We start from the raw sequence: 26,572 nt of genomic DNA, 5'->3' as shown, positions 1-26,572 counted from the left end.
CTCTAGATTCAGTATTGATTACATATTTTTGTTATATATACTTAGTCTTACAGTTTAATATTTAGCACATACACTTACAGATATTCAAAGGGTAAGGAAACTGTGAAATTACATAGGAATTTCATTTTGTGATGTATGCATGAAGGCATATAGCACAAGAACAATTGCAATGTTCTGGGAAGCGACTGGACAGGGTGCTAGATAATCTTATCTAGGCTCCCTTTTGCTCCCTGGGCAAACCCCCAGTTTTCCAGAATAGAAAATAGAGATAGAGAAAAGGTATCATCAATATTTCTAGGTCTGAAGAAAACAATGCCAGGCTTGTAATGAATTTCAGGGAGTACCATAGTACTTCTCCCAACAGTTTCAGTTTAGATGCTTTCATTTTATGTTACTGTGTGTGATGTTACAGGATCTTCTGACAACATATTTGCAATGAAACCTGGACCCCAGAAGACCATGGCTCTGGTCAAGTTACCAAGATTGTTCAAATAAGACCTTAAAAAAAGGTAGATATATCTTAATACGTTAGGGAAGTATTTATCTGGTCACTTTGTAAGGGTAGTTATGCATATCGAGATCAATTGTCTAACAGGGTAGCTTTACACAGATGCATTCTTCCACTTATACATAAGCATGCAATTTTATTTCACTTCAAAACGCTTATTTTACCACTTATATTTTATTAATAGAAAAGTAGTTTAGCTGAAAAATAATCTTACCTCTTATAATCTTGTTTTGGCCTATACCTTCAAAAATATTTAAATTGTCTGCATATTGTTGTGTATCAAAAGAAGTGAAGTTCAGTTTAATGGATAACCCCTTAGGCACTCTAAGAGAACAAGAGAAAAATAAACCTCAAAACCGAAAGTCATATTCTAGTAATCTTTTTTTGACTGTAGTAAATTCATTGCGTGCTTGAATGATGTTAAGTTCAGAAATAATGTGAAATGACATTAGTCAAGATGATTAATTGAGATGACATATTTGGCTAACTTCCAGTTTGTAAAATTAAAAAAAGGAATAGGGCATAAACCTTTTGTAACAGTACAGGTGCTTCTTTACTCACTGGAGTTAAGTATATTGTAGGAACTTAATCTTCTAAACTCTAGAATATGATACTCAGCTGAACATTTTTTTGTGTTTGGTTTTATTTTTTTTCCTTTTTGCATCTCAGTATTTTACAATTAATTTTTAATACATGGTATTAATAGATAACATGTCACTGCTCAGGCAGAATTCCTAAAGTCAGAGTAATGGTATCATGGTATCAATATGAACAACAAGATATCAAAATCTGTCTCCTAAAGTACAAAATAATGTCTCATGACAAAAAAATGATTTGCAAGAAGATTTGAGGATCTCACACCACCTGTTTGGGAATATGTTATCAAACCTAACCATAACCCAATAAGTTTAATAACAACAGTTACTTTAACTAAAGTGTAGAAAAAGCTGATTTTTATTTTGTTGCAGTTATGTTCTTTCAGTAATCTGCATTTAAATAGTTCTCCCATTGCCTTTCCACTAAACATATATGGCAGTCCAAATTGTAAAATTAGTCTCACAATCAGCTTAGCTTCCTATATCACTACTTTTAGTTTTCTGGAATTGAGAGACCCGATGAAAACAGCTTTTCAACAGCAACCTGCTGTTGCTTATCAGTACTGATTAGTAGAGAACTGTGAAGTAAATATTTGGATATTTGCTTTTATTTTGGGATTTTTTGTTATATATTGCTCCATAGGAAAAATTATCCTTGATTTGAAAAGAGTAAAACGTATAGTTGAGAGGTAATCTTTCAGGGAGCTAATCTTTCAGGGAAAGACCGAGCATACTGCTCTTACTTTTAAAAGGAGAGAAAATTACATCTTCATTTGGGGAGGAGTTAAATGGGGTGAAAACGTAAAAGCTTTTCCTAAAGGTAATGGGGAAATCTTTCTAGACAAAGAAAGGCAGAAAAGAAATCAAACCGAAGATGTATTGTAGGGTGACTTTTAACACATTTTTATAGGGATAATAAAAATAATAGAACAGAATGTCTGTCATTGGTTACTGGAAAACCCAAAAGGTTCCCTCATAGAAAAAATTTTGTTTGAAAGGGAGACAAAATTTGAGTAACACGTTGAATTTTGCAGGCCTTTACTGTCAGTCCTGCTGTGTTTTTTTAAAGCAGATAACTGGAAAATAAAACCAGATTTTTGTCATTGATCAATCTGTAATTACACAGATCTGTAGCACCTGTACTATATTATTTGCAATTACTCATGATTCTTTCCGAAGTTAGGATTTTGATAACTACATACCTGGTATAGATATCTACCTAATACAATGCTTCTTGCAGCTATATCAGCATTTGAAGCAAAATTAACAGCTGAGAAGTAGTGCAGTGGAGACATGGTTATTTATAGTGCTCAAATTCTGTGACACCTTGAACTGAGGAACAAGTGAGGCTTATATTCTGGATGACACAATCTTGTGCTTTTCCTGTGACATACATATATTTTAAAACCAGGTGTAGCCATTAATTATTGGTGAATAATATTGCTGAAGACGAGAAGGAACAAATGGACTGAACAGAAGGGAAACAATGACTTTTTCCTGAAGTGTTAAGGTGAAAACTAAACTCCTGAACAAACTCAAAGGCCAGCACTTTCAAAGGAGTCTTGGGAATGAGAAGTCCAAATCTTATCCAATTTTAAAGACATTTATTTAGTCTCCTTTGAAATTCTTCTACCAAATTAATCCTTCTTAGAATCAAAGAATGGTCATTGTTAGAAGTCCATAGTAAGAATTGCTGCCTTTCAAAGCAGTAGCTTCTGAATCGGTAGTCATTGGAAGGATTTTTAAGAGCTTCCAACCTGCAATCATCTAACTTTAGAGGTTTTCTTTAGGATGAGATATACCACATACTATGGCTATCTTTTTTTCTCCCTGGCCTATGAAGTGGATGTAAAGTGTCAAAGTCAAATAGCTGTCCCTCCCTGTAGGTATGTATCCTTGATTAAACAAATTTCACTTCTTGTGCCTAGGGCTTAAAAGGTCCTATTATGTCAAATGATACTCATGCGCTTTTAAAACATATACCTAAATGACTTAGGAGCACAGGTGCTGTTAACTCCCAGATGAAATGTGTACCCATAAATGACAAAGGAATTATTGAAAACTCCATCTGTTAGTAGCAGTTATATCATATAAAACCATTACCTAAAGACTAGTATTTATTTTAATACTTTGAAACATATATCTTGAAATTATTTTGAGTAAAGTGATTTATTTTGAGCTTAGAAATATGTTCCTGTGCATGCATACAATATGCAAGATTTCTCAAAATCATACCTAAGGATTTTTATAAGTGGGAAAATTATTGATATAGTTATGGGTTTGGGGCATGCATGTTTTTAAAGAAAAGTTACATAAATACAAAGGAGAAAATGCTATCACATATTTTCCGTGCTGGGGTACTTGGGAATACAAACAAATGGCATAAGATGGATGTGCAGAAAACAATATCACCTCATAATCAAAAACATGTTAGGTAGGAAATTATTGGAAAATGGCTTACAGTATAATCCATTGGCAAATGATGTTTGCATTATACGGTTTTGGATAATTCATAGAGTGAAAAAACCCAGAGGAACCAGTCAACATAAATTTTCCATCACAAACTGCAGCTGTAAAGAAATAATGAAGAACATTTGTCAAAATGTCATTTGAAAAACAGAATGAGAGCAAAAATGAGGGCAACCTTAAATATTGGTTTACATGCATTACCTTGGAAATGCTTTGGAAGCAACAATGAAAAGACAACATAAAACACACCACCAACTTACTCCTGCTTGTAATTACTATGACTATTTAATCCCAAGTACTATATAAGAAGAAAAGCAGTACAGATAATTCACTTTTAAATTATAAACAATCCAACTAATTCAAACTAGTCCAGATCAATCCAAATAATTAAAACCCAACAGTTGGATTCAATTAATCCAATTATATTTCTTTCATTCTATTTTATACATTTGTAAGGAAACAGGATCTTGTCTTACCAGTTCTTATCTACAGCTGTTTTAAATCAGGAAACTGTGTTTGTACTACCAGAAACAATTTGATATCATGTGAATAAGAGCAAGAAGGGATATGGTGGAGTATTGCTGTCTCTACTTTTATAAGCTTCCTAGTTCCTAAGTACTCAAAGAGATAAGGGGATATCCCGAGTTTCCTGCCAGCTATCAAATTCATTCATCTGAGGTACATGTCATCCATCATCATATATTTTTTCAAAAAGCTTTTATGAGTTTTGTTTCCTTGGTGCTGCTATTCCATTCTACGCATGTTCTTCAGTTTAAAGATCAGTTATTTGAAAAAAAATTGTTTTTTAAGCCTCAGCAAGACTGGAAACGCTAATTCATGTAGAGTTATCTTATTTCAGCAGACACTGAAGCACTGTTGAAGCTTTTGCTACATTACTTGAACATTATGTTAGTAATCTGTCTGATGATGCTTTCTTTCCAGTTTTTCAGAAAGCATCATAGAGCTTTCAACTAAGGATAAAATCAGTATCATACATGATTATCTGGAGAGGTAAGGACAAGTTCATCAATTTGAGGCAGATAATCAGAAATTACATAGAGCTTTTCATTACCATCAGAAATGAAATCATACGTATAATGGCTATCCAAATTATGAATAATCAATCATATTGAAAATTAAATGGAAATTTTATTGAGCGTAGCCCTCCTCTGGGAAAATATATACAGAATGATAAATTGGGGCTCCTTGTCTGTTCATTTTATAAGTGTAAAATTCTTTCTGACTACCACTGTAGCAAACACAACATAAAAATCAAGCTTTGTTTCAGTCCAGCTCAGGCATGCACTGTTAACATAGATAGTATCTATGTATCCTCTAGGATCATCAAGTCCAAACATCAACCCAACACCACCATGCCTCCTAAACCATGTCCTGAAGTGCCACATCTATACATTTTTGAACACCCCAGGGATGGTGACTCCACCACCTCTCTGGGCAGCCTGTTCCAATGCCTGACCACTCTTTCAGTAAAGAACTTTTTCCTAATATCCATTCCAAACCTCCCCTGATGAAGCTTGAAGTCGTTTCCTCTCCTTCTATCACTAGTGACCTGGGAGAAGAGACCAACACCCACCTCACTACAACCTCCTTTCAGGTAGTTGTAGAGAGAGATAAGGTCTCCTCTCAGTCTCCTCTTCTCCAGAATAAACAACCCCATCTCCCTCAGCTGTGCCTCATAAGACCTGCTCTCCAGACCCTTCACCAACTTCGTTGCCCTTCTCTGGACATGCTCCAGCATCTCAATGTCCCTCTTCTAGTGAGGGGCCCAGAACCAAACACAATATTCATGGCCTTTGAGAGGAAAACAGAACACGTAAGATTTTAGATACATAGAGAAAAAGGGTCCATGAAAAAGAGAGCTACTATTCTATATGGCCTTCTTTTCAGAATAGGCTACAGCTTTAGAGCTGGATATCGGTACAGAAGTACTTTTTCCATCCATTTTAATTCATGTGTTTCCTATCTCTACCAGTAGGCTAATATTTGCAACCATTTCCCACTGAGAATAATAAAATCAGTGTGAGAAGAAGGAGAGTGCTCAGCTTGTTATTAATGAAGTGTGCAAAAAAGCAGTACTGTTAACAACTTGTTAGCTAGACACATTCTATTCTAAAAAGGAGTTTATAGCACTGGCAGTAACAAAAAGAGATACAGCATACTGTTCTAATAAAATTAGTGACAAAAGTTTGCTCTTGTCAACAATTAATTTCTGTTCTTGTTTCCTTTTATTTGTTTCTTCTTCTCTCCTAAGGGACAGTGAGTAACTTGAAACAGGACAGAAAGATTCAGGCAAAAGGCCTTAGGCTGCTCATCCACAGCTTAGTAACATCCAGTGCTTAGTACCTCAGGAATGAGCAGGAAGACAGCTGGGATTGGTCCTATTGCCCTGAAGAACCTCCCAGTGCTTCCTCATTGCAGGAAGGAGGCAGCTATGGTCAAAGGTGGTCAGGGTCACAGAAGTCATTCCATTTCTGCCTCCTCCTGGAGCCCTCAGAAAAGCCTCAGTTTTTCTCCCAATGAGACAGGAGACATCTTTTGTAGGAACAAGTTTCACTGCTTCCCCAACATGCATCCTGCTGTCATGTCTATTTACTTCTGTTGCACACAGGGCACAATAGGAGGGCTTAATCCTGTATCCTTGAACTGTAGGAATAAGCTCCCCAGTCTGGTCAGTTCAAGACCACATGTTTCACTTGACAGGACCTTTCTCTGCCAAGGGCAGTACATTACTTCCTGGCTTATATATGATTAATTGCTCTCAGCACTGTAGTGATGCTGTGATATAGGTAATCACAAAATGTTAGCCTAGGCATATAACTGCAAAGAGAGTCTGCAGAGATAAACGCCTCCTGGGATCAGCCTCCAGTCTTGCTTTCCTTACACTTTTGTGCTACATTGCTGCTTTTCAGCAATGCAAGCCATTATTAATTGATGCTGTTCAGACTTGCATGTTTCTCTAGAGACCCTTTCACTGAAATTGCTAACTGCACTTTTGCAATGCCTTTTGTTACTGCACTGCATTGCAGAGCCAGAAAGAAATCTTTCAAGATAATTTTAATCAATAAAACAAAAATAATGAAGGTGTTCAATTGTCCGAACCTCTGCTGAGAATCTGAGGTTTTACTGAACTCTGTCTAATGCAGAAAGAGACTATTAAAATTCACCCTTGTCTCCTGTATTTTAAAACCACTAACAGGTTCTAAAAACAGGAGCACTAGAGGGAACAATGATCAAGAAAGAAAAACAAACCTAGTTGTTTAAAGGGCAGCAACACCATTGTGTGCAAGAACACTTGTAGCATGAATTATGAATTGGCTGTAAATCTCATTGTGAAACTCTGAAGTGCTTCTGAAAATCTAGACAATTTTGACTTTTATATGACTGTATAAAGTTACTCTAGGGGTGGGACATAAGTGAAAAATCAAAGAGCTGGAAAAACTGGCAGGTATCGTAAATGCGCCTATGGCTTATTGCCACTTTGTCCACTGTTTTTGAAAAGTCTGCTAAGAAACCTAAATATATAAATTTAGAAAAGCTCTGAGGTTTTGGGTGGATAATTTTGAGACTGAAAATGTAACATGAGAGTCACGGAGCAACAATTTGTCCTCCAGCCAGAATTGTATTTCTGTAAGGTTATGAGCTGAAACTGCTAAACTAATGGTAACTGGACGAATTGCTTGGAAATACCAGGCATCAGTGAAGATGACCAGTGGCAAATCATCCAGATCCTTGAAGTGGACATTCTGTCTATTTTTTACTTGCATGCACATTCCTGAAATTTTCAGCTCAGTTGTGCATATTCTTTAGTGACTGTCAAAATGCTGATTAAGAAATAATATCCTCTGTTACAGAGGAGCAGGACATTCACATCTTATATTTGGTAGAGATTCAGGGAGACATGCACATCAGAGCCAAAATCCATCTGCATGAGAAGTTGTGCCTCAGCTGAAAAACTCTACTCAAGCACAATTCAGAACTTAAACTACTGTGTAGCCTCCAGGGCACAACCGAGTCAGGTTTACATAGCTTTGATTGCAAGTGGGTGAGCTTTTTTCTGTCTGTATCTACCAATGTATGAACCTCAATTAAATTTTGTTCCATGTAACAGGTCTAACTGTAATGTCTTTAATAAAATGTGAGTGAAACTTGTAAACTCAGACCTAATCATTCACAGTAACTAAAAAAGCATTCATTTTGTTGATATGTATAACACTACTTTTTAACTATAAGGGTCTGCACTTTTTAATTTAGCTATATCTAAAATAAAATAAAATAAAATAAAATAAACAAAAACCCCAAACAAAATCTATGTCTGAAAACAACACTATGATAGTAGAAAGGAAAGACTAAATAACTCTTTGGGGTTGTGCTACCTTGACTCTTGCAGTGGAACAAAAGTCTAGCTGAGGCTACTTTAGGACCTTCTGATTTCCCCAGCTGTAGAGGGACCTGCTCAGAGCCCATCATTGTTATGACCTAGCTAGGGGCAGCTCTTATACTAAATAGACATTTGGATGCGTTTCAGTGGATATTCTACTGAAGTATTTTGATGGATATTTTCCTCAAAAACTTCAGCTAAGTCTCCCTTCTGAGTTGGCTGTACTCAGAAAAATGCAGGTAATGAGCAGTTCTGTAATTCACCTTCTTTTTTCTGAAGAAAGTCACGCTTCTGGCAGAAGGGATCAGCATGTCACCAGCCTTCAGAATCAGGCTTGCATATTCTTTAAAAAAAAAAAAGGTCTTTCGCTTGCTTGTTTGTTTTTAAACCACAGCCCAGTTATTTTACGTGTTTCTGAAAGCTGAGACCAGACTGCCCCACTGTTATTCTCAGGAAAGCTCAGAAGACTGTTCTCACAGCAGAAGGAAAATAAGCTTTCCAGATTTCTAGCATCAAATTCTATGTTTAACAAACAAACAAACGAACAAAACACTCAGGGAGGTAATTGCTCCAACTTCTCCTAAAAGATTTGAAAAGTTCTCTTTGCAAGAAAACTTCACAGACGATTAACTGAGAGCTGAGACTGTGAAAAGCAATGCAGACAACATTAACACACATGCCTCCCGCCAAAAAGCTGCACAAGCACTTTGGTAAGCAGCAACATAGTCCAAGTCTTTGGTACACTTTCACAGTGTACACTGCTGCATGGAGCAGTGGCTGCCCTGCACAAAAGGGTGCTCAGGGAAACTTGGCAGTCAGATAAAGGCAAACTGCACCGGTGCTGAGGGATATAAACTTTTTCTGGTAAAAACCAATCAGGTTTCACGTTTGTAAGATTTTCACAGAATCAGAATGGTTGAGGTTGGGAGGGACCTCTGGGGGTCATCTGGTCCAGACCTCTGCTCAAACAGAGCCACCTAAGAGCCAGTTGCCCAGATTTTTGCATCACCTTGCATCTCACCGTGGTGCCAGCAAATCAAAAATTTGTGGCAGTCATACAGACACTCCCATTCCCTAACACTCGCTGTAGGGAGGTGCAGGTGGGTGGCCAACAAACAGAGTTAGGGTTCCTGCCAGGGCTCAATCCTGCTGCGGCAGCACTCTCACTTGCCCCGGCTGCAAAATGATGCCACTATCCCCCCCACCCCCCATCTAAGTTTCTGGATGTACAAGATCAATATATCTGAGTGTACATAGTAACCTGGGAAAAGCTCTATGTAGTGTTTTTTATGATGATATTCTTAACACTGGAATCAAAAGAGAAACCTCTCTTCTGACTCCAGATATGCTACTAGGTCATTTCTGATACTAGGCAATGTGACTTTTGTATCTGTATAAGGGTCATAATTTTAATTGATTTGGAAAGAACATTATTTGATACTACTGGCACACAACCTCATATGAAATTTCTGTATTATTTTATAGTTTACATTAAATTTATTTATCTAGTAAACAGTAATTTCTATATTATTTTATATTCATATAACCAGATTGTAATATTTCTTCACTAATTATTAAGCATATCTTCATTAATGAGAATTTTAAAGAAAATTGTTTCTATTTACAAGAAAAAGGTTATAACAATAATTCTGGTTAATATTTTTAGTAGAATTGATTTGGACTTCACTGTGCAGTTTACTGCATATAAACTGTTTACAAACTACTGACAGGTTTAAGTATGTTTAAAAAGACTTATTTTCAGGGGTTTACATTCTTACCACATCTTTTCTCAGATTCATCTGAACCATCTGGGCAGTCCAAGACTCCATCACAAAATAAATCTTTCCTAATGCAGGTTACACCATCATCACAAAGTTCAGCAGGTGGCAAACACTCAGCTGAAATAATAAGGACAACAACACTAACAGCACACAGTAATGCATTTTCACTGCAAAGGAAAATTGACTTACCTCTGGTTACTCTAGCACAAATCAAATCAACCACTCTATTGTGTTTTACAAAACTGCATTTTTAGAAGCCTGGAATGAAATATCACGTATTAAAAAGATAAATTTGGCATAGATTGGAGGAAGTTCTCAGAAGTGACATATTTTTTGAAACCAAGCTTGCAGTAGGGCTGGAAGTAAATTTCCATGAATTTCCATTTCCTTCCTTTACCTAAATAAACTACTTTATGCAATATAACAAATCACGTTTTCCAATTTCTGTGCTTGACTAACATGAGAAAACTGTACTTTGGTTTAAACAACAGTGAAAAATTTCTGGGTTTAGTTGAATACAATTTAATTTAATTTCTTCAACACATCACAGTGTTGTACTTCGTCATGACAAAGAGTCCCATTTTTTAACCAGCATATCTTGAAAATGAAAACCTTTAGGACTGGATTTTGAAACACCAGGAATATCAGAAACCCTATTCTTTTCAGATTTGCAAATTAAGTTTAAGTTAAGAATAAATTTCTGCAAAACAAATACATGGGCAGATCCTTAAAATTGTGGAATCTTACTAATAACATTTTCCTAGAGCATAAATGTTCATTTACTGCAAACATGCTCTTTTGGTCTTTAGATGGTTTTGGTCATACACATCTGTGTAATTCAAGTAGGTCCTGTTAAAGTAAACAAAGACATGCAGCTAAAATTAGCTTTGGATAACTACTAATTTCAAAATTCTTGGAAATTGAGTTAAATTCTATGGAAACTATTCACCTAGCACTATTCATAGTTTCTTTTCTTTACTTCAGTAAATGCTTACTGGAAAAGGTCAAAGTTTCTTATGCAAGAAGGAAAAATATTAATTTGTAAAACTGAGCTTGCAGACTCTAACCATTATTGCTTGATTTATTTTTCCATAACACTGTTATTTCTGTAATCAGATTAAGTAAATGCTTGTAAGACGCATTGTGTGATATCAGTGTAAGTGGCAAAGAGTGAAATTGGTTTGGATATATTGTAGCATTTTGAAGTGCTTTACAAGACACTTTCAGCGTTAGCAATGGAGATAGTGTAAAGCAAAAGAGCTGCCATTTTGCAGCCGATTGGTAATTGAAGCAAACTCAATATACTTCAGTGAAGTGTTGGAGGTGATACAGTGCCAATGAATGAATTGCCACAGGTGAGCAGAGATGAAACTCTGCATTCTAGACCAGAACAAAAACCCAAACAATAATCTAGGAATATGTTTTACAGAAGCCCAATAGGCAAGAAAACATTGTTTACATATGACATGATCAATTCTAGTTTTATTCAACCGAGAAAACTAAGCCGCATTGCCATCTACTGGATAGAAAGAAAATAACATTTTCTAGTAAAAGATTTTGACTTTTCTTTTTAAACAGCAAATTACCCTAAATTGCAGTGTAATTGCTATACTCAACTAAAAACCAGCAGTAAATACATTAGACCCATTTGAGAATGCTTATAAGTGTCATATATGTGCCACCATTTAATAAGGCTAGGGGAGGATTCCAAAAATTCAGACAGCTTTGGCTTTCTGTCCGTTGGAAGTCATGTGAGAGCTTGCTAAATATGTTGTTGTTGTTTTTTTTTTTCAGAAAGCCCCAAGATATAATAGGAAAGAAAAATGAGCAGTCAGTATGAGTGTCAACATATACATCAATACATGCAACACTTTTTTGTAGAATGTACAGTCTTCTCTTCGAAGAGGTCATCTTAGTCAAATCAAAGGTAAACCCGCATGTCATTTATTTGTAGGAATGGGATGTGAGAATTGAATGATGTGAGAACAGCCTGTATGCAGATGGTGTAGTTCTAAGATCTCAGACTGTTTTGTATGACCCCCCATATGTAATTACCTACATGCAGTTGTTGAGGACTTGCTTGTAGTGAGTTGTCCTGAACCTGTCCAAGCACAACCCAAGGTTAGAACTTCACTTCATTCTCTCTGGAAGCTCCTCCACAGTTGCTTGGGCAGAACAAAGCAGCAGCTAGTCTACTTTTAGATCTGCATTATCTGCTGTAACCCCAAACCCCAGCTAAGGCAATGGTATGGTAATGCCAGCTTGACTGGCTTGATCCTGAAGGTCAAATGTCACAATAAACATAAGAAAAATAACATGGAACCCAAGTGTATTTTAAATCCCATTCTTTTAGCTCTAGTCACATGCTTTTCAATAACTTCAAAAGGCTCTTGGGTTCCCCCCCCCCCATTAAAATAACAGCAATTCTTTCTTGCTTCCCTTGGAATGTAAAAATTCTGAACTGAAGCTGGTGTCTGGGAGCTTGTAATTAGACTCATGGGATCTGTTGAAACAAGACAAGCTATGAGAACTTTAATACTAGTACTAAAATATATATGTACATTTTCTTATAAATTACATTGCTCAACGAATCAGTTATCACAGTGTGAGGAGAGGAGCTTCAAACCTATCTAGTATTTCTATATTTATGTACAGGCGTACATACATACCTGTGTGTATACATAGTTACACATGGACAAATGCCTAGGTACATAAGTAGATTTGTATCAGTGATAGTAAGCTGCAAGACATTCTGGGAAAACTGCAGTGCTTGTTTGTGATTGCTCCAACACAACTTCCACTTAGTGGTGCTTTCAATAACAGTCACTGAGGATGCCCCTGGCACTTCCAGCTCCCAGATAGTCTTTTTTTGACTCTTTGAATTAGCACTAGTGTCCCTGTCTATAATTTTTACTTTCTACATTAAGACTCAAATATGTGGGTAGGATGATGATGCTCTCAGCTGAAAAAGACCCCTATGTCACTATAGTTAAAAGATCCTGTCCCTTAGTTTTTAAGGTGAAGGGCTAGAAGGAGTAAAATGAGAGATGTAGTAAGGCCTTCTCTATAGTTTGTCATCTATCACTTTTCCTGGCAGTTGTTGTTGATCATTGGCTATTGCAGACTTACTTTTGCTAGATGTTCCTGTCCTCCCAGACCTACTAGTGCACAAACTTGCGTGAGGACTTCCTAACAATTTTCTATCAAAGCATGCTGATTTAGTACGAACTATTAAACTAAGCTAGGCCATTTTGTATTAAATGGACTATGGAGCATTCTATGTCAGCAAATTTAAGGACACAGTTCCTCTGGCAGAGAGAGAGGAGACCCCAGCAGCAGGTGCAGGGAGGGTGCAGCTGGATGGACTGTTCTCACACAACTACATTCAGAGAAGGAAGCTTCATTCAGAGCTTCACAGTAGTTTCCAAAGTGTTATATACATATATACATATGCCTACATATCTGTCTATATATTTTTTAAAGGATTGCTGTGTTGGAAGGAATGAAACATTCAAACACCTGAACACGGATGTGTGCATAAGCAAGCAGTTCTAATAAAACAATTAGAAAGCTGTTGAAAATGATTGGGATTGTTACAGGCTCTCTCAAAAGTGCACACACAAGTTGACTGCAAAAGCCATGAGAACAGGAGCACAGGACAGTGACAGAGGCATCAGTGGAAAAGCGCAAATCACAAATGCCCAATTACTATGTGATCTCACTAAAGTAACATGTGAGGTGGATAATGATGGTTTTAGGGTCAACTGAGTGGAACCCAAGCATACAGGAGATGTAAACATACCACATATGGTAAAATTTGGTATATCGTGGGATCAGGCCACCTGAACAGGAAGAGGAAGTGGTTGAGGCCTTCTACAAACAGCTGGAATTAGCCTCACAGTTGCAGGACCTGGTTCACATGAGGGACTTCAACCATCCAGATATTGGCTGGAAAAGCAACACGGCGAGGTGTGCACAGTGGAGGAGGATCCTGCAAAGCATCGAGGATAATTTTTGACACAGGTGGTAGAGGATCCAATGAAGAAAGGTGTGCTGGTGGACCTTATACTAACGAACAAAGAAGGTCTAGTTGAGGATGTGAGGGTTAGGGGTAGCCTTGGCTGCAGTGACCATGAGATGGTGGAGTTCAGGACCCTGCGTGGTAAAAGCAGGACAACAAGTAGGATTACAACTCTGGACTTCAGGAAAGCTACCTTTGGCCTCTTCAAAGACCTGCTTGGAGGAATCCCATGGGTTAGGGCTCTGGAAGGTAATGGGGTCCAAGAGAGCCAGACAATATTTCAAGTACCACTTCCTCCAAATGCAAGATTCCCTGTGAGGAAGAAGTCAAGCAAAATATCCAGTAGACCTGCATGGATGAGTGAAGAGCTTCTAGAAAACCTCAGAAGGAAGAAGGAGGCCTAAAGTGTGTGGAAAAGGGACTGGCCACTTCGGAGGTATATAGGAACGTTGTCAGGGCATGCAGGCATGTGACGAGGAAGGTCAAGGCCCGCTTGGAACTAAATCTGGCAAGGGATGTCAAGGATAACAAGAAAGGCTTCTTCAAATGCACCCGTAGTAAATGAAAGACTGGGGAAACTGTGGGCCCACTGCTGAACGAGGTGGGGGCCCTGGTGATGCAGGATGCAGAGGAGGCACTGAAGGCTGCCTTTGCTTCAGTCTTTACTGCTAAGGCTGGCCCTCAGGCACCCCAGCCCCCAGAGGAGAGAGAGAGAGAAGATCTGGAGAAAGGAAGACTTGCCCTTGGTTGAGGAGGCCTGGGTCAGAGATCACCTAGGCAAACTGGATCCCCACAGATCCATGGGCCCCGATGGGATGCACCCATGAGTGCTGAGGGAGCTGGTGGATGCTATTGCTAAGCCACTCTCTTTGAAAGGTCATGGAGGACAGGAGAGGTGCCCGAGGACTGGAGGGAGGCCAACGTCACTCCAGTCTTCAAAAAAGTTGAGAAGGAGGATGACCCAGGAAACTATAGGCCAGTCAGCCGCACGTCCATCCCCAGAAAGGCAATGGGGCAGTTCATCCTGGAGGTCATCTCCAGGCACGTAGAGGAAAAGAAGATTATCAGAAGTAGTCAACATGGACTCACCAAGGGAAGATTATGCTTGACCAACCTGATAGCCCCTGTGGTGGCATGACTGGCTGGGTAGATGAAGGGAGAGCAGTGGGTGATGTTTACCTTGACTTCAGCAAGGCTTTTGACACTGTCTCCCATAGCATCCTCACAGGGAAGCTCAGGAAGTGTGGGTTAGATGAGTGGGCAGTGAGGTGGGTTGAGAACTGGCTGAACAGCAGAGCTCAGAGGGCCATGATCAACAGCGCAGAGTCTGGTTGGAGACCCATAACTAGCGGTGCTCCCCAGAGGTCTGTGCTGGGTCCAGTCCTGTTCAACATAGCCATAAGTGACCTGGATGAAGGGACAGAGTGTACCCTCAGCAAGTTTGCTGATGATACCAAGCTGGGAGGAGCGGCCGATACACCAGAAGGCTGTGCTGCCATTCAGCAAGACCTGGACAGGCTGGAGAGCTGGGCCGAGGGGAACCTCGTGAAATTCAACAAAAGCAAATATAAGGTCCTGCACCTGGGGAGGAACAAAGCTATGCACCAGTACAGGCTGGGGGCTGAACTACTGGAAAGCAGATCTGTTGAGAAGGTCCTGGGAGTGCTGGTGGACAGCCAGCTGACCCTGAGCCAGAACTGTGCCCTTGTGGCCAAGAAGGCCAATGGTATCCTGGGGTGCGTTAATAGAAAAGAAGTGTGGGCAGCAGGTCAAGGGAGGTTATCTGCCTCCTCTACTCTGCCCTAGTGAGGCCACATTTGGAGTGCTGCATCCAGTTCTGGGCTCCCCAGTTCAAGAAAGACAGGGAACTGCTGGAGAGAGTCCAGCAGAGAGCTACCAAGATGATCAGGGGACTGGAGCAGCTCCCTTATGAGAAAAGGCTGAGACACCTGGGTTTGTTTAGCCTGGAGAAGACAAGAGCGAGGGGGGGATCTCCTCAGTATTTATAAATACCTGAAGGGTGGGTGTCAAGAGGATGGGGCCAGGCTCTTTTCAGTGGTGCCCAGTGACAGGCCAAGGGGCAATGGGCACAAGTTGGAACACAGGAAGTTCCACCTGAATATGAGGAAAAACCCCTTCCCTGTGCGGGTGCCAGAGCAGGGGCACAGGCTGCCCAGGGAGGGTGTGGAGTCTCCTTCCCTGGAGACATTCAAAACCCACCTGGACACATTCCTGTGCCCCCTGCTCTGGGTGTGCCTGCTCAAGCAGGGGGGTGTTGGACAAGATGATCTCCAGAGGTCCCTTCCAACACCTACCATTCTGTGATTCTGTTACTCTGTGGTTTGGCCCAAACCAGAATGAGTAAGTAAGCAGAGAGTGTTAGAAAATGTATAAAAACTACCCCGAGCAGAAGCAAGACCGGGGGGAAAGAGTCCACACCAGGAACATTATTTCTATTCCAGCCTTGAGTGCTGACAACTCCCTTCCCTTTACTCTGACACCTCCCCTCCACCTCTCAGTTTCGTCTTGAATAAGATTAGCAACATTGAACTTGGAACTCAGGGGAGCATTCAGATAGCATACCAGAGGACGGGATAGATAGGGGAAAATTCATATGTTAGCAGTTTTAACTGTATTATTGGGAATAAGCTGTAGTAATTGTACACTGTGGAGTATACATGTTAGTAGGCTTGTAACTAGTCTAATAATAGCTCTTTCATTGCTATGGCTGTAATTAGAATATCAATAAATGCTTGGGTCCTATATTCATAGGTGTGTTTCTTTAGCTCACATAAATTGCACACAGCTCCTGGTCTGGTACCCTGCTCTGGAGAATTTGTATGTGATAATTTGTATGCAGTTTGTATCCGACAATTCTACCTGCATCTAGTGCTGCAAAGCACCTACTGTATTAGTCAGCTGTCTGACTTTCGGCAGGTTTGTACTCAGTGTGTTTGTGAGACCAAGGAGTTGTGTCCGCTTCATACCCTAGTGTCATAAGACTTCCAATGACAGTAGATTGAAAGTCTATAAATCAACATTGCTCAGTATATTGTCAATGACAGCATGAAAGTGGACTCCCTAGCCTCATCTACCTGCCTAAATCTGCAAACAAGTCAGTTTGCAACTCAGCTGGTTGGTGGAGACTCAACTTTTCTTTTGATCCACTAATTAAGCTCTTAGAGCTTTTGCATACTGACTTCAGATCACTGCTTTCTCAAATGATCAGAAACTATCAAGGGCAGCTAACTATCACTGAATGGACACTAGCAGTCAAGCCCTAACTACAGCCAATGCAGCTTTACTAAATTATATCAGCTGAATAGCAAGTCTTCTGTTCCTTCATGTTATATTGATAACAAAACATAGTTTCTGTTTTATGAAAGATACTGACCTGATGAAGTTAAAGGCATCATTGTAGTAAGATTTTCAGCAGCCACTAGAAGAAAGCAAGTTCATTATAAATTCCTTTTAGAGCATGGTATCTAGTTTTATACAACCCAGAGAAGGAAAGGTTAAAAAAAAAGCAGCTATAACAACGTCTCTTTGAAGCACTAGCACTGTACTGCTGCCCTCCTTTTGACCACCTCACCCTGTTCCCAGCCTTTTCTCAAACTATATGATCTTCCTAAGGAGAAAAGGTCTATATTAATCCCTTTCAATCCTCAATCCCTATTAATTTTCTTGCATATAGAATGTCTTCATCTGGGAAATCTCTGTCTTGACACTTTTCATACTATGGAGATGTTCAGAGCACCTGTGTCTTATAGAACAGTATTTAGATCAGATAAATGAGTTAAAATTAACCTGGGATAATTTCAGGAAAGAAAGGTACTTTTAATCACTGTGAAAACTGTGATTTCAAACAAGTCATACCTGTGTTGTAGTCCCCTCCCTCTCTGAAATAGGAATAAGACTTCTCTTGCAGAATGTACTGAGATATAGTATGCAAAAGTGCCATATATGATTATGAATGTAGCACTCCTGATGGAATGGACAGGTGATATATCATGTGAAAGGAGGCATTTGAGGACTTGAAGGCAAGAAAAGTTTTACTGCTTCAAAATTCGTCAGTAGGTATACAATATTTAAAAAGCTCTTCATAATTTTCTTTGGGGGCATTTTTGAAGTATAATGAGCAATCACTTTTCACAATGATGTGCAGTTATTTAGAACAACTTCTTATATGTGGTGCATGCAGTAAAGAGAAATAAAGATGTCAGGACTCTGAATTTAGCCTTTGAATATCTGAAGTACTTAGCAAAAAACGCACCTTTTAGAATAGAGTAAGAGACATTGCACACCAGATGTCCCACTTCTCTTAAAGCAATCAGTTGCTACTTAATAGTATCTCCAGCAGGTCTTCAAATGTCAGCTAATCAACTTCCACTTCAAAAGATTCAAATTACTTTTTATCCTCATCCTCAGTGACGGTCTGTTTTGAAGCTTATTGAGGTAAAAAGACAAGGATTCCCATTGATCTTGTTGGGCTTCCACTTAGGCTTTGATAAATTTTCTAGTACTTACATAAAATCACTATATTTGTATATTTGAAGAATTTAAAACTACCTCGTCTTTAAGGCCATATTCCTTTTCTTTCCTTTACGCTTTACGTAAGCTTTAGAGGAATATGAAGTCAGTTCCTTGGGCGTACTTCTCCAGAAGCCACACTCTCTATTCACTTTGTTGTTCCTACTGACATCTTTTCAATCATTGAGTCTTCACTCACTGTGAGGCTGAGCCCTCTACCTTACCCTTTAGCAAAATAAAATGATAATTACATTTACTTATGAAACAACACAGCTGGGGCTTAATCGCTTTAATTTGAGGGATAACAAAGTTACAAATGTTATGTTACATAAAAGATATTAAATTGAGTGGTTTTCACTGGGAAATCACTACTTTGCCATTTACTCCCTCCTTAGTGTACATACACAGTGCTGACTCATACTTTCTAGTTGACAAGGTTGTAAATGGTTCTTTCAGCTGCTACTGAAAGTTCTGTAATGGGGAAGGAGGGCACCCATGAGCATAAGTCACAATCCCGTTGCTGTTTAGGAGCCAAAGTTTTCATTCATGTTACCTGTAGTTCTCAAGGACTCATACAGAGAAAAAATGTTTAATAGCATTACCTGTGACTTGTATGCTGTTGATATCAATTTTCAAAGTCTGGGTAAGATTAGTTTTATTTGCACTGATACCCAAAACCAGCTCATTTTTAACTTTCTCAGCTGTTACCATGTGGGTAAAATAAAGGTTGAAGATCACAACAACCCTAGCAATACAAAACAGAGAAGGTGATTAGTTATGCAAACTAATGAAGTAAATCTGATATGTGACATCATCTACACAATATTTCATTCCAACACAGGTTCCATTTGCAAAGTCAGAGTATCTTTAAGTGTTGGCTGGCAAAGATGGCACATAAAGAAACACCTCTTAATTAACAGGTAGGTTTGAACCTTGGAGAAACAGACTTTTTTTTTTATCTACTCTTATTTTTATAATGGAAAAAACCTCTCAACATTCATATCAAATGCTAGAATGGAGCTGAATTTGAATAAACTAAAGGAGAAGTGGGTTTAATGTTATTCAACAGGTCTTCTAGTTTACCCTAAAATATTGATGGTGTACCTTGAAGTGTTATGAAAATTATACAATATATTAATGTTACAAAAATATAATACAGAGTCATCACTTCCATAAAACAAACATCATCTGTGGATTCTGCATCTGTGAGTATCTGCTGGGTGACTCATAAGGAAAGAGTAATGGCTGAAAGCACAGGTATTCTGAAATCAGTGGTTAAACTCCATTTAACTTCTAGTGGGGCCTGAATTCCAAAATAAATTTTGAATTTGTTAGAAATAATATGGAATTATCCAGAGTGTTGCCTCTTTGCTTGCTCCCGTCCTTTCAAGATACTATTAAGTTTTATATTTGTAGCTAGATTAAGATAGTGTCAAAGTATGGTGCTTATTAAAGTTTTTCTCCATTTACTTAAGTTTAGGTGTACTTTTTTATTCTTAAGTATTTATACAACCCAATTGCAACTGACTCAGCAGTGTTTTTTGATAAGGGGTGATTAATCCTGCAATTTTGCTGAGCATAGTTTGCAGTTTGCAATATATGGAAAAACTCCTCTTTAATTTCTTACATGTTTCTGATAACCTCTAGGCCATTCTGAGTAAACAAAAGCTTTTATTGCTATCCTTGTGACTCAGCAGAGTTTCAAGGGTGAAATAACAAGGAGATTACCCAAAGGGGTAAACACTTTTTAAATGAAAAAAGTCAACTAGAAAATAATTTCTGAGACAAAATAATATTCAAGTATTATTTCAAAGCAGAAAAATGCAGACAGATCCTTACTGATGTATTAAAAGCTAGATCCAACATTCACTGACGACAGATTTTCTGTGACTTCTGTGGTATTAGTGTCAAGACACGGGTGGAATTGGTTTTACCAAATGTAGATATTTACAGTGCAGATATCTAGATACCCATTGTAGTTGATGGAAATGAATAAGCTGTTCTTTGGCATAATCTCCTCCTAAAAACGGCATCTAAATTGACCAGATGAGAAAACTCTAAAAACCCATCACTTACATGAGAGTCTTGAGCAACTAGCTCAGAGATGTCTCCATCTTCAAAGCCCAAATTTTGATGAGACTAGTCCCATTCTATGTGCAGAAACGGAATTGTGCTATTTGGATCTACCTTCACAAGGAGAAAAACCTGGAAGTGACCTACTCCTGCCACTGTGTACTCCATTCCCTTGATGTTATAAAATCCTTCATAAAGTGAACATACTCCACCAACAGTTTATGCCCTCACTATTCCAATCAAAAGAGCGTTATAATTCAAATCTGCTTCCCATTTTCAATGTACATGTATTCATGGTTGGCTAGTATCCATTTTTCTTTTGCAAGTATGGTCATTCAACTGAACTATCTCCTCTGAATATTTATGCACTTTATGTATTTACAGAAAACATTCATGTCACAAGAATGGTTGGTATCACAGAATTGCATCATCTGTTGTCATGTAATGTGCACTTTAATTTTGTGGTCTCACATACAAGACAACTAATTATATCATTAATTTCTCAAGGTCTGCCAGTTTTTCTAGAGTCTTAATCTTTTGGCCTCTCATTTGGTCTTGCCTATCACAGTGTGTCATTAGACCTTTTTTTGTTTAAAACTTAAGTTACTGATGATAATGTGAGATCTGCCACCCAGTCTAAGTATTTTTCCACAAGCAAGCTCAGCACAAACTGATATCCTTCCCTTTCTAGCTAGTTTCCTACCTTCTTCACTGTCCTTTCACATTTTTCTTTCTAAATTGAGAGTCCCAAGGGCTATTACATTTTTTTCTTCTAATCCTGTCCTGGTTTCAGCTGGATAGAGTTAAATTTCTTCGTAGTAGCTAGTATGAGACTATGTTTTGGATTTCCGCTGGAAACAGTGGTGGTAATGTGGAGATGATTTAGTTGTTGCTAAGTAGCGCTTACACTGGTCAAGGACTTTTCCAGCTCCCCGTGCTCTGCCGGGTGCACAAGAAACTGGGAGGGGGCACAGCCAGGACAGCTGACCCCAACTGACCAAAGGGATATCCCACACCGTGTGGCGTCATGCTCAGTGTATAAAGCTGGGGAAGAAGAAGGAAGGGGGGGATGTTCAGAGTGATGGCGTTTGTCTTCCCAAGTAACTGTTATGTGTGATGGAGCCCTGCTTTCCCGGAGATGGCCGAACACCTGCCTGCCGATGGGAAGCAGTGAATGAATTCCTTGTTTTGCTTTGCTTGTGTGTGCGGCTTTTGCTTTACCTATTAAACTGTCTTTATCTCAGACCATGAGTTGCCTCACTTTTACTCTTCTGATTCTCTCCCCCGTCCCACCAGGGGGGAGTGAGCAAGTGGCTGCGTGGTGCTTGGTTGCTGACTAGGGCTAAACCATGACAAATCCTAAAGGATGATTTTGGAGGAAAGATACGTCTTGAAGCTTCAAATGCTCTATAGAGGGCCTTTTCCAATCTCTAAAGATGTATTTTTTCATATATTCACTGTCCACAGAAGAATTTTCTGAATTAATAACATTATTGTCTCTTGCCCATATTTTAAGTAAACTTTGTCATATGCAATTACCCAGTCTCTGACTTCCTCAATCTTCCATGTCTGTCTTCAGATTTCCTGTAGAAAAAAGAAAACAACAATAAAACAAAAAAAAACCACCACAAAAACATAATTCACCTTGAGTTTATAATGTTGTGGATAGCACTGAAACTGTTTAATAATGGGAGACCATATTACACGTGTTTTGCTAAATCAGGACCTTATTAAGAACAGTTCAGATAGAATTAACACTACAGACCTCACTGCATGTACTGGACTTTTTTTGCCAGCTGCTGTCAGTAGGACAACCAACATAATAGAATATTGAAAAATCAAGTCAAACAAGCTTTAATATAGAAGCAGGTCTTACCGTACCTATTTTATGGTCTCTTTAGGACACATAGGATAGAGCTTTACCTGGTGTCAAATGACAGCCTCACTTGCTAAGACCCTAAGGAATATGAGTGAAGTGGATCCATGTCCATAGGGACATATGAGTATATTTCCATTCATCTCAGCTAATGCCAGCAGACCTCTAACCTGAACTTTCTTCTAGAAGGCAAGGACCAACAATCCTGCAAACACAGGACAACTAATAAGCCTCCAGGGGGAAAAAAATATATATATTTTAGCATTTCTTTTAAATATAGAAGTTCTGTGAGTTGGTCTTAAGGCTTAGCCTTACTGATTTGGTCAAGGCAACACATTCATGTCAAACTTCCCACAGCAGCACTTGGAAGATGGAAGATGTGAAAGGAATAATACAGGATGTTCCTAAAGATCTCTTGAAAAACAAGGTATTGATAAGCAGCCCTGAGAGAAATAGCTAAGTGAAGACTTTTGATGTTTATTTAAAAAGTTTAATTGAACTGTACCTACTTGAAATGGGAAATTTCACATCTCTCAAATTCATTTTTCAGCTCACTTGCTTGAAAGACTTGTTGTATCTATATGGAAAAGAGAAATCTTGAACCAATACAGTAGTTAAAAACACACCCATTTCCACACTGCATTCAGGTTTAATAGTAAATAAATTTTGCTTCCCAAGTCTAGACTGCAGAAACAAACTTTTTCTTTCATATTTCATTGATTTTCATGAATAAGGAATATATTGGGTTTTGACCAGGCTTAGGACCTGAAATATTTCATTTTGGAGAGAGGAAAAAGCCATTAACAGCATGTCATGTTAGGGAATTAAGGAACTTAGCACATGCTTTTGAATTAACCGAAGACCAATATGTTCTTACCAATTGTTCAACATCAAAGGCAAGGACTTTGAAATCAGCTGATGATCTGTTTTGCAAAGCAGGAGTCAGTGATGTTCCAGAGAGTATTTTAAAGGTTCCCATGTATCCATGAGTATTCCCATCTGCTTCAGCTAGATAATAAAAAAAAAAACAACCAATGTTTTGAATTATATAGAAATAAATGAAAAACCTTTACATTAGACTTTATACCACACAGATCATCAGTACAATAACTTTCAGCTTTCTGTTTTGCTTTGTAATCAGAGATGTTTTGCCTAGTGCTGATTTAAAAAACTGATAGACATTTTTCAATGTTTAAAATAGTTACAACTGTAAATATATTTTTTATTAATACTATTTCTCTTTGGTTTTCATTGCTTCCAAACTGTTTTAAATGCTGCTTTTCAGCAGCATGGTGAATAGATAAAGGGGACAATAGTACGTCCAGTTATGAGTAACACAAGGGACAAAGATACATGGGAAGAATGATAGTGAATTATGAGGTTTTTGTATGTTCTGGATTAAAAAAATTAAGAATTATTACCTCACACTTTCTGCATTAAATGTTGTGCACTTTTTATATAAATGTATGCTGGTTTTGATGCATACACTGCAAATACTAGTGTCAGACTAGTTAAACTGTTTTTACCCGACCTTTCTTACCAATACATGCATTAATTGCTGGGAGGGTTTATGAGGAAATTAGATAATTGGTCCTTACTGCAAATTTAATCTTGTATGTTACAGCGTATGAGGTATGCATAAAGTAATTCATTAGACATTAAAAATATTGCCCCATTGGGTAACATACTGGAAATTTTCAGATAAGACCTGAATTAATGTGTTTGATTGATAGAAAATTCCTTTTGCTTAACAGTTACAGTACCAGTGGTATTTTTAGGTTGTGTTTGAAGGCATTAACATCTAAGATTAATTTTAACACAAAAGCAGATAACTAATAGATACTATAATAAACAGCTTGTGATGGATGGCACAGTCTAGTGATGCCAATTTGCTGCTATCAACTAGTAACAGCAGAGCACTTTGAGCTTGTTTGAAGGCCATTTATCCTTGCAACAACTGAAAATCTGTATAAACAAATGTTTTTAAGTAGCAAAGGCCTTTTTGTTATATATATAAGATATCATTTTCAAAAATTTTTATAATTATTTTTATAATTTATGATAAAAATTTTTTTATAAATTATTTTATAATCATGTTTTATAATAATGTTTTTACATAGACAATTCTTGTCTATTCATTTTCTAAAATTTAAGTAATTAGTTTAAAGCCCATCTCTAACTAGATGCAGTAATAGACCATCATTACCTTTAAGCTTATTTTATTTTACTGAAATGTGACAGTAGTCTGGTAAGAGGGGAAGAAAGACAGTTGGAAGAACAAGTTTTAAAACCTGGAATGAAAAACAATAGCAACTAAAGGAATAAACATGATTATTCTGACAAAACAGGGTTTTTTAAAATATGGCTTACAGCTAGTTTAGTCTTCATGTGTTTTAGTATGAAATAATATGTATTTTCGGTTAATGAAGGCAGGGAAAACTTCAATGCATCTGAATTACTTTTTTGGCTACAAAAATCACTACAAGGAAAAAATATATTTATTGAACCTTTTGCCTAACCTGTTTCCTTCACCCCTTTTCAAAACATCTTTTCGCTATTAGCTGTGAGGGTTCCATAGACCTGAATACATTTCCTTCCAATAAAAAATCTAGATCACAGAAGGGTTGAGGTTGGAGGAGAGCTCTGGAGGTCATTTGGTCCAACCCTTCTTCTCAAGCAGGGCCACCTATAGTCAGTTGACCAGGACAATGTCCAGAGAGCTTCTGACTATCTCCAGGGATGGAGACTCCACAATCTCATCAGTCCCTCACTGGACTCTCTCCAGCAGCTCCATATATCTCACGGACTGGGGAGCCCAGAACTGGAAACAGCACTCCAGGTGTAGCCTTACCCGGGCACAGTTAACATATATCCACAAGATTTCCAAACCAAAATTTCAGTCCCATTTGAAAATCATACTACGTCAATTTTTTAAATTTAATTTACTTTGAGTATCAGTATACTATACAGTAGAATATTGATTCTATCACTGAGCATTCCATCTGAGCATTGGCTAAATCTTAAGAATGACTTTATCCTAATTTTACACAGAGCTGGGAGCTGACTGTCTAATGCATGATCTCTCTCACAGCAATAAATAACTTTAAAATGTTTCTTTTTTATAAAAATGAAAAGATTCCAAGAGATGTAGAATACCTAGAACTCCCCACAGACTTCAGTGGATTATCAATATCTTTCTGAGTCAAGCTTCATACATGTAGAAAAAAGCAAAAATTCACAACTTGCCATACTACCTTCTCTAGTTGATACAATCGAACAAACAAAGCTTCATAGCTTGGATTGCATTCCAGGGACCTCTCCCAAAGTCTAAACCAGGAAAATTCTTTTCTATGGCTTCAGGACACACTTCAAGTCCTTGTATTTATGCCTATTTTGTTTACATCAATCCCCAGGGTAGAAGAGGTGGAAAACAAACAAACAAAAAATCCCATTAAAAACCCTCTAGCATTAAAAGCATAGCATGAAATATGAAATGTAATTACAACGGCAACACCACTGGCTTTGAAGTTGGAATGTCTACTGAAGAACTTCTGAAAAGGTTAAAGTTTGGCTACTTACCTCGTTCTAACTCCTGGATTGATAACCATGAAAGTACAATCAGTCCAACACAAACACACATAAAAGCTGCAAGCAGAGAAGCAAACAAAATTTCATAGTAACTAAAAGGAACATATTTCTCATCAGATATTTTTTTCAGCTTCATTTCTGTCTTGAAGTCTTGTATGGATTAAGGACTGACAAAAGACACAACCTGAAAAGGAGGGTAATAATCCACATGAATAGATATTTATAGGAGGAGCTTGTAAATTAATTACACCATAAAACTTCATTGACATAGGTTTTTGCAACTTTCCTGAACAGTCACATTCATGCACAAGATATGCAAATATGAAAAAAAGAAATCTCTTCAGAAAGGAAACACTTAAGATTATGTCTCAGAAAAAGAATAAGTAAAACCACAGAAATGTAAGGCTAGTCACTGGATTTGCACCATTTCTTGTAATTTGATATTTTTTAATGCAAACTAATATAAAATACTGATGTTGGATTTACTGCTTATAGGGTTGTTTTTTTTTTCATTCTTCACAAGTGCAGTTATGAGGATAACAGTGAAAGGCATAAGTTTCATCATTCTGCTTAAAAAGTTTCTTTAAAGGTCATTTTTTATATATAAAGGAAATGCTGGCACATAAGTTGTTTAGGACTGTGCCACAAGTCAGCAACAAGTTCAGCACTGAACGGTAATTCAGCAGTATAAATTTAATCTGCTTAAGGTGTGGTTCTTTGACCACATATTT

The 26,572-nt window shown here is 37.9% G+C and overlaps 1 protein-coding gene across 1 annotated transcript in view; it reads right to left on the bottom strand.

Annotated features, from left to right (window-relative positions):
* The window catches only part of TMPRSS15 (transmembrane serine protease 15), a 59,998-nt gene extending 34,021 nt beyond the window's left edge, over positions 1–25,977 (bottom strand). The window contains 10 exon segments of the mRNA XM_075084515.1: positions 723–832; positions 3,566–3,674; positions 9,751–9,870; positions 11,813–11,904; positions 17,165–17,213; positions 18,907–19,049; positions 21,917–21,961; positions 22,763–22,830; positions 23,131–23,261; positions 25,833–25,977. Of these exon segments, the coding sequence (XP_074940616.1) occupies positions 723–832; positions 3,566–3,674; positions 9,751–9,870; positions 11,813–11,904; positions 17,165–17,213; positions 18,907–19,049; positions 21,917–21,961; positions 22,763–22,830; positions 23,131–23,261; positions 25,833–25,977 (1,012 nt within the window).
* Between the last annotated feature and the right edge of the window lie 595 nt (positions 25,978–26,572).

The sequence above is a fragment of the Phalacrocorax aristotelis genome, chromosome 1, assembly GCF_949628215.1.
Source record: "Phalacrocorax aristotelis chromosome 1, bGulAri2.1, whole genome shotgun sequence".
Classification (NCBI taxonomy): Eukaryota; Metazoa; Chordata; class Aves; order Suliformes; family Phalacrocoracidae; genus Phalacrocorax; species Phalacrocorax aristotelis.
Note: the sequence above shows the minus strand (reverse complement) of the source record. Positions and strands in the feature narration are given on the sequence as shown.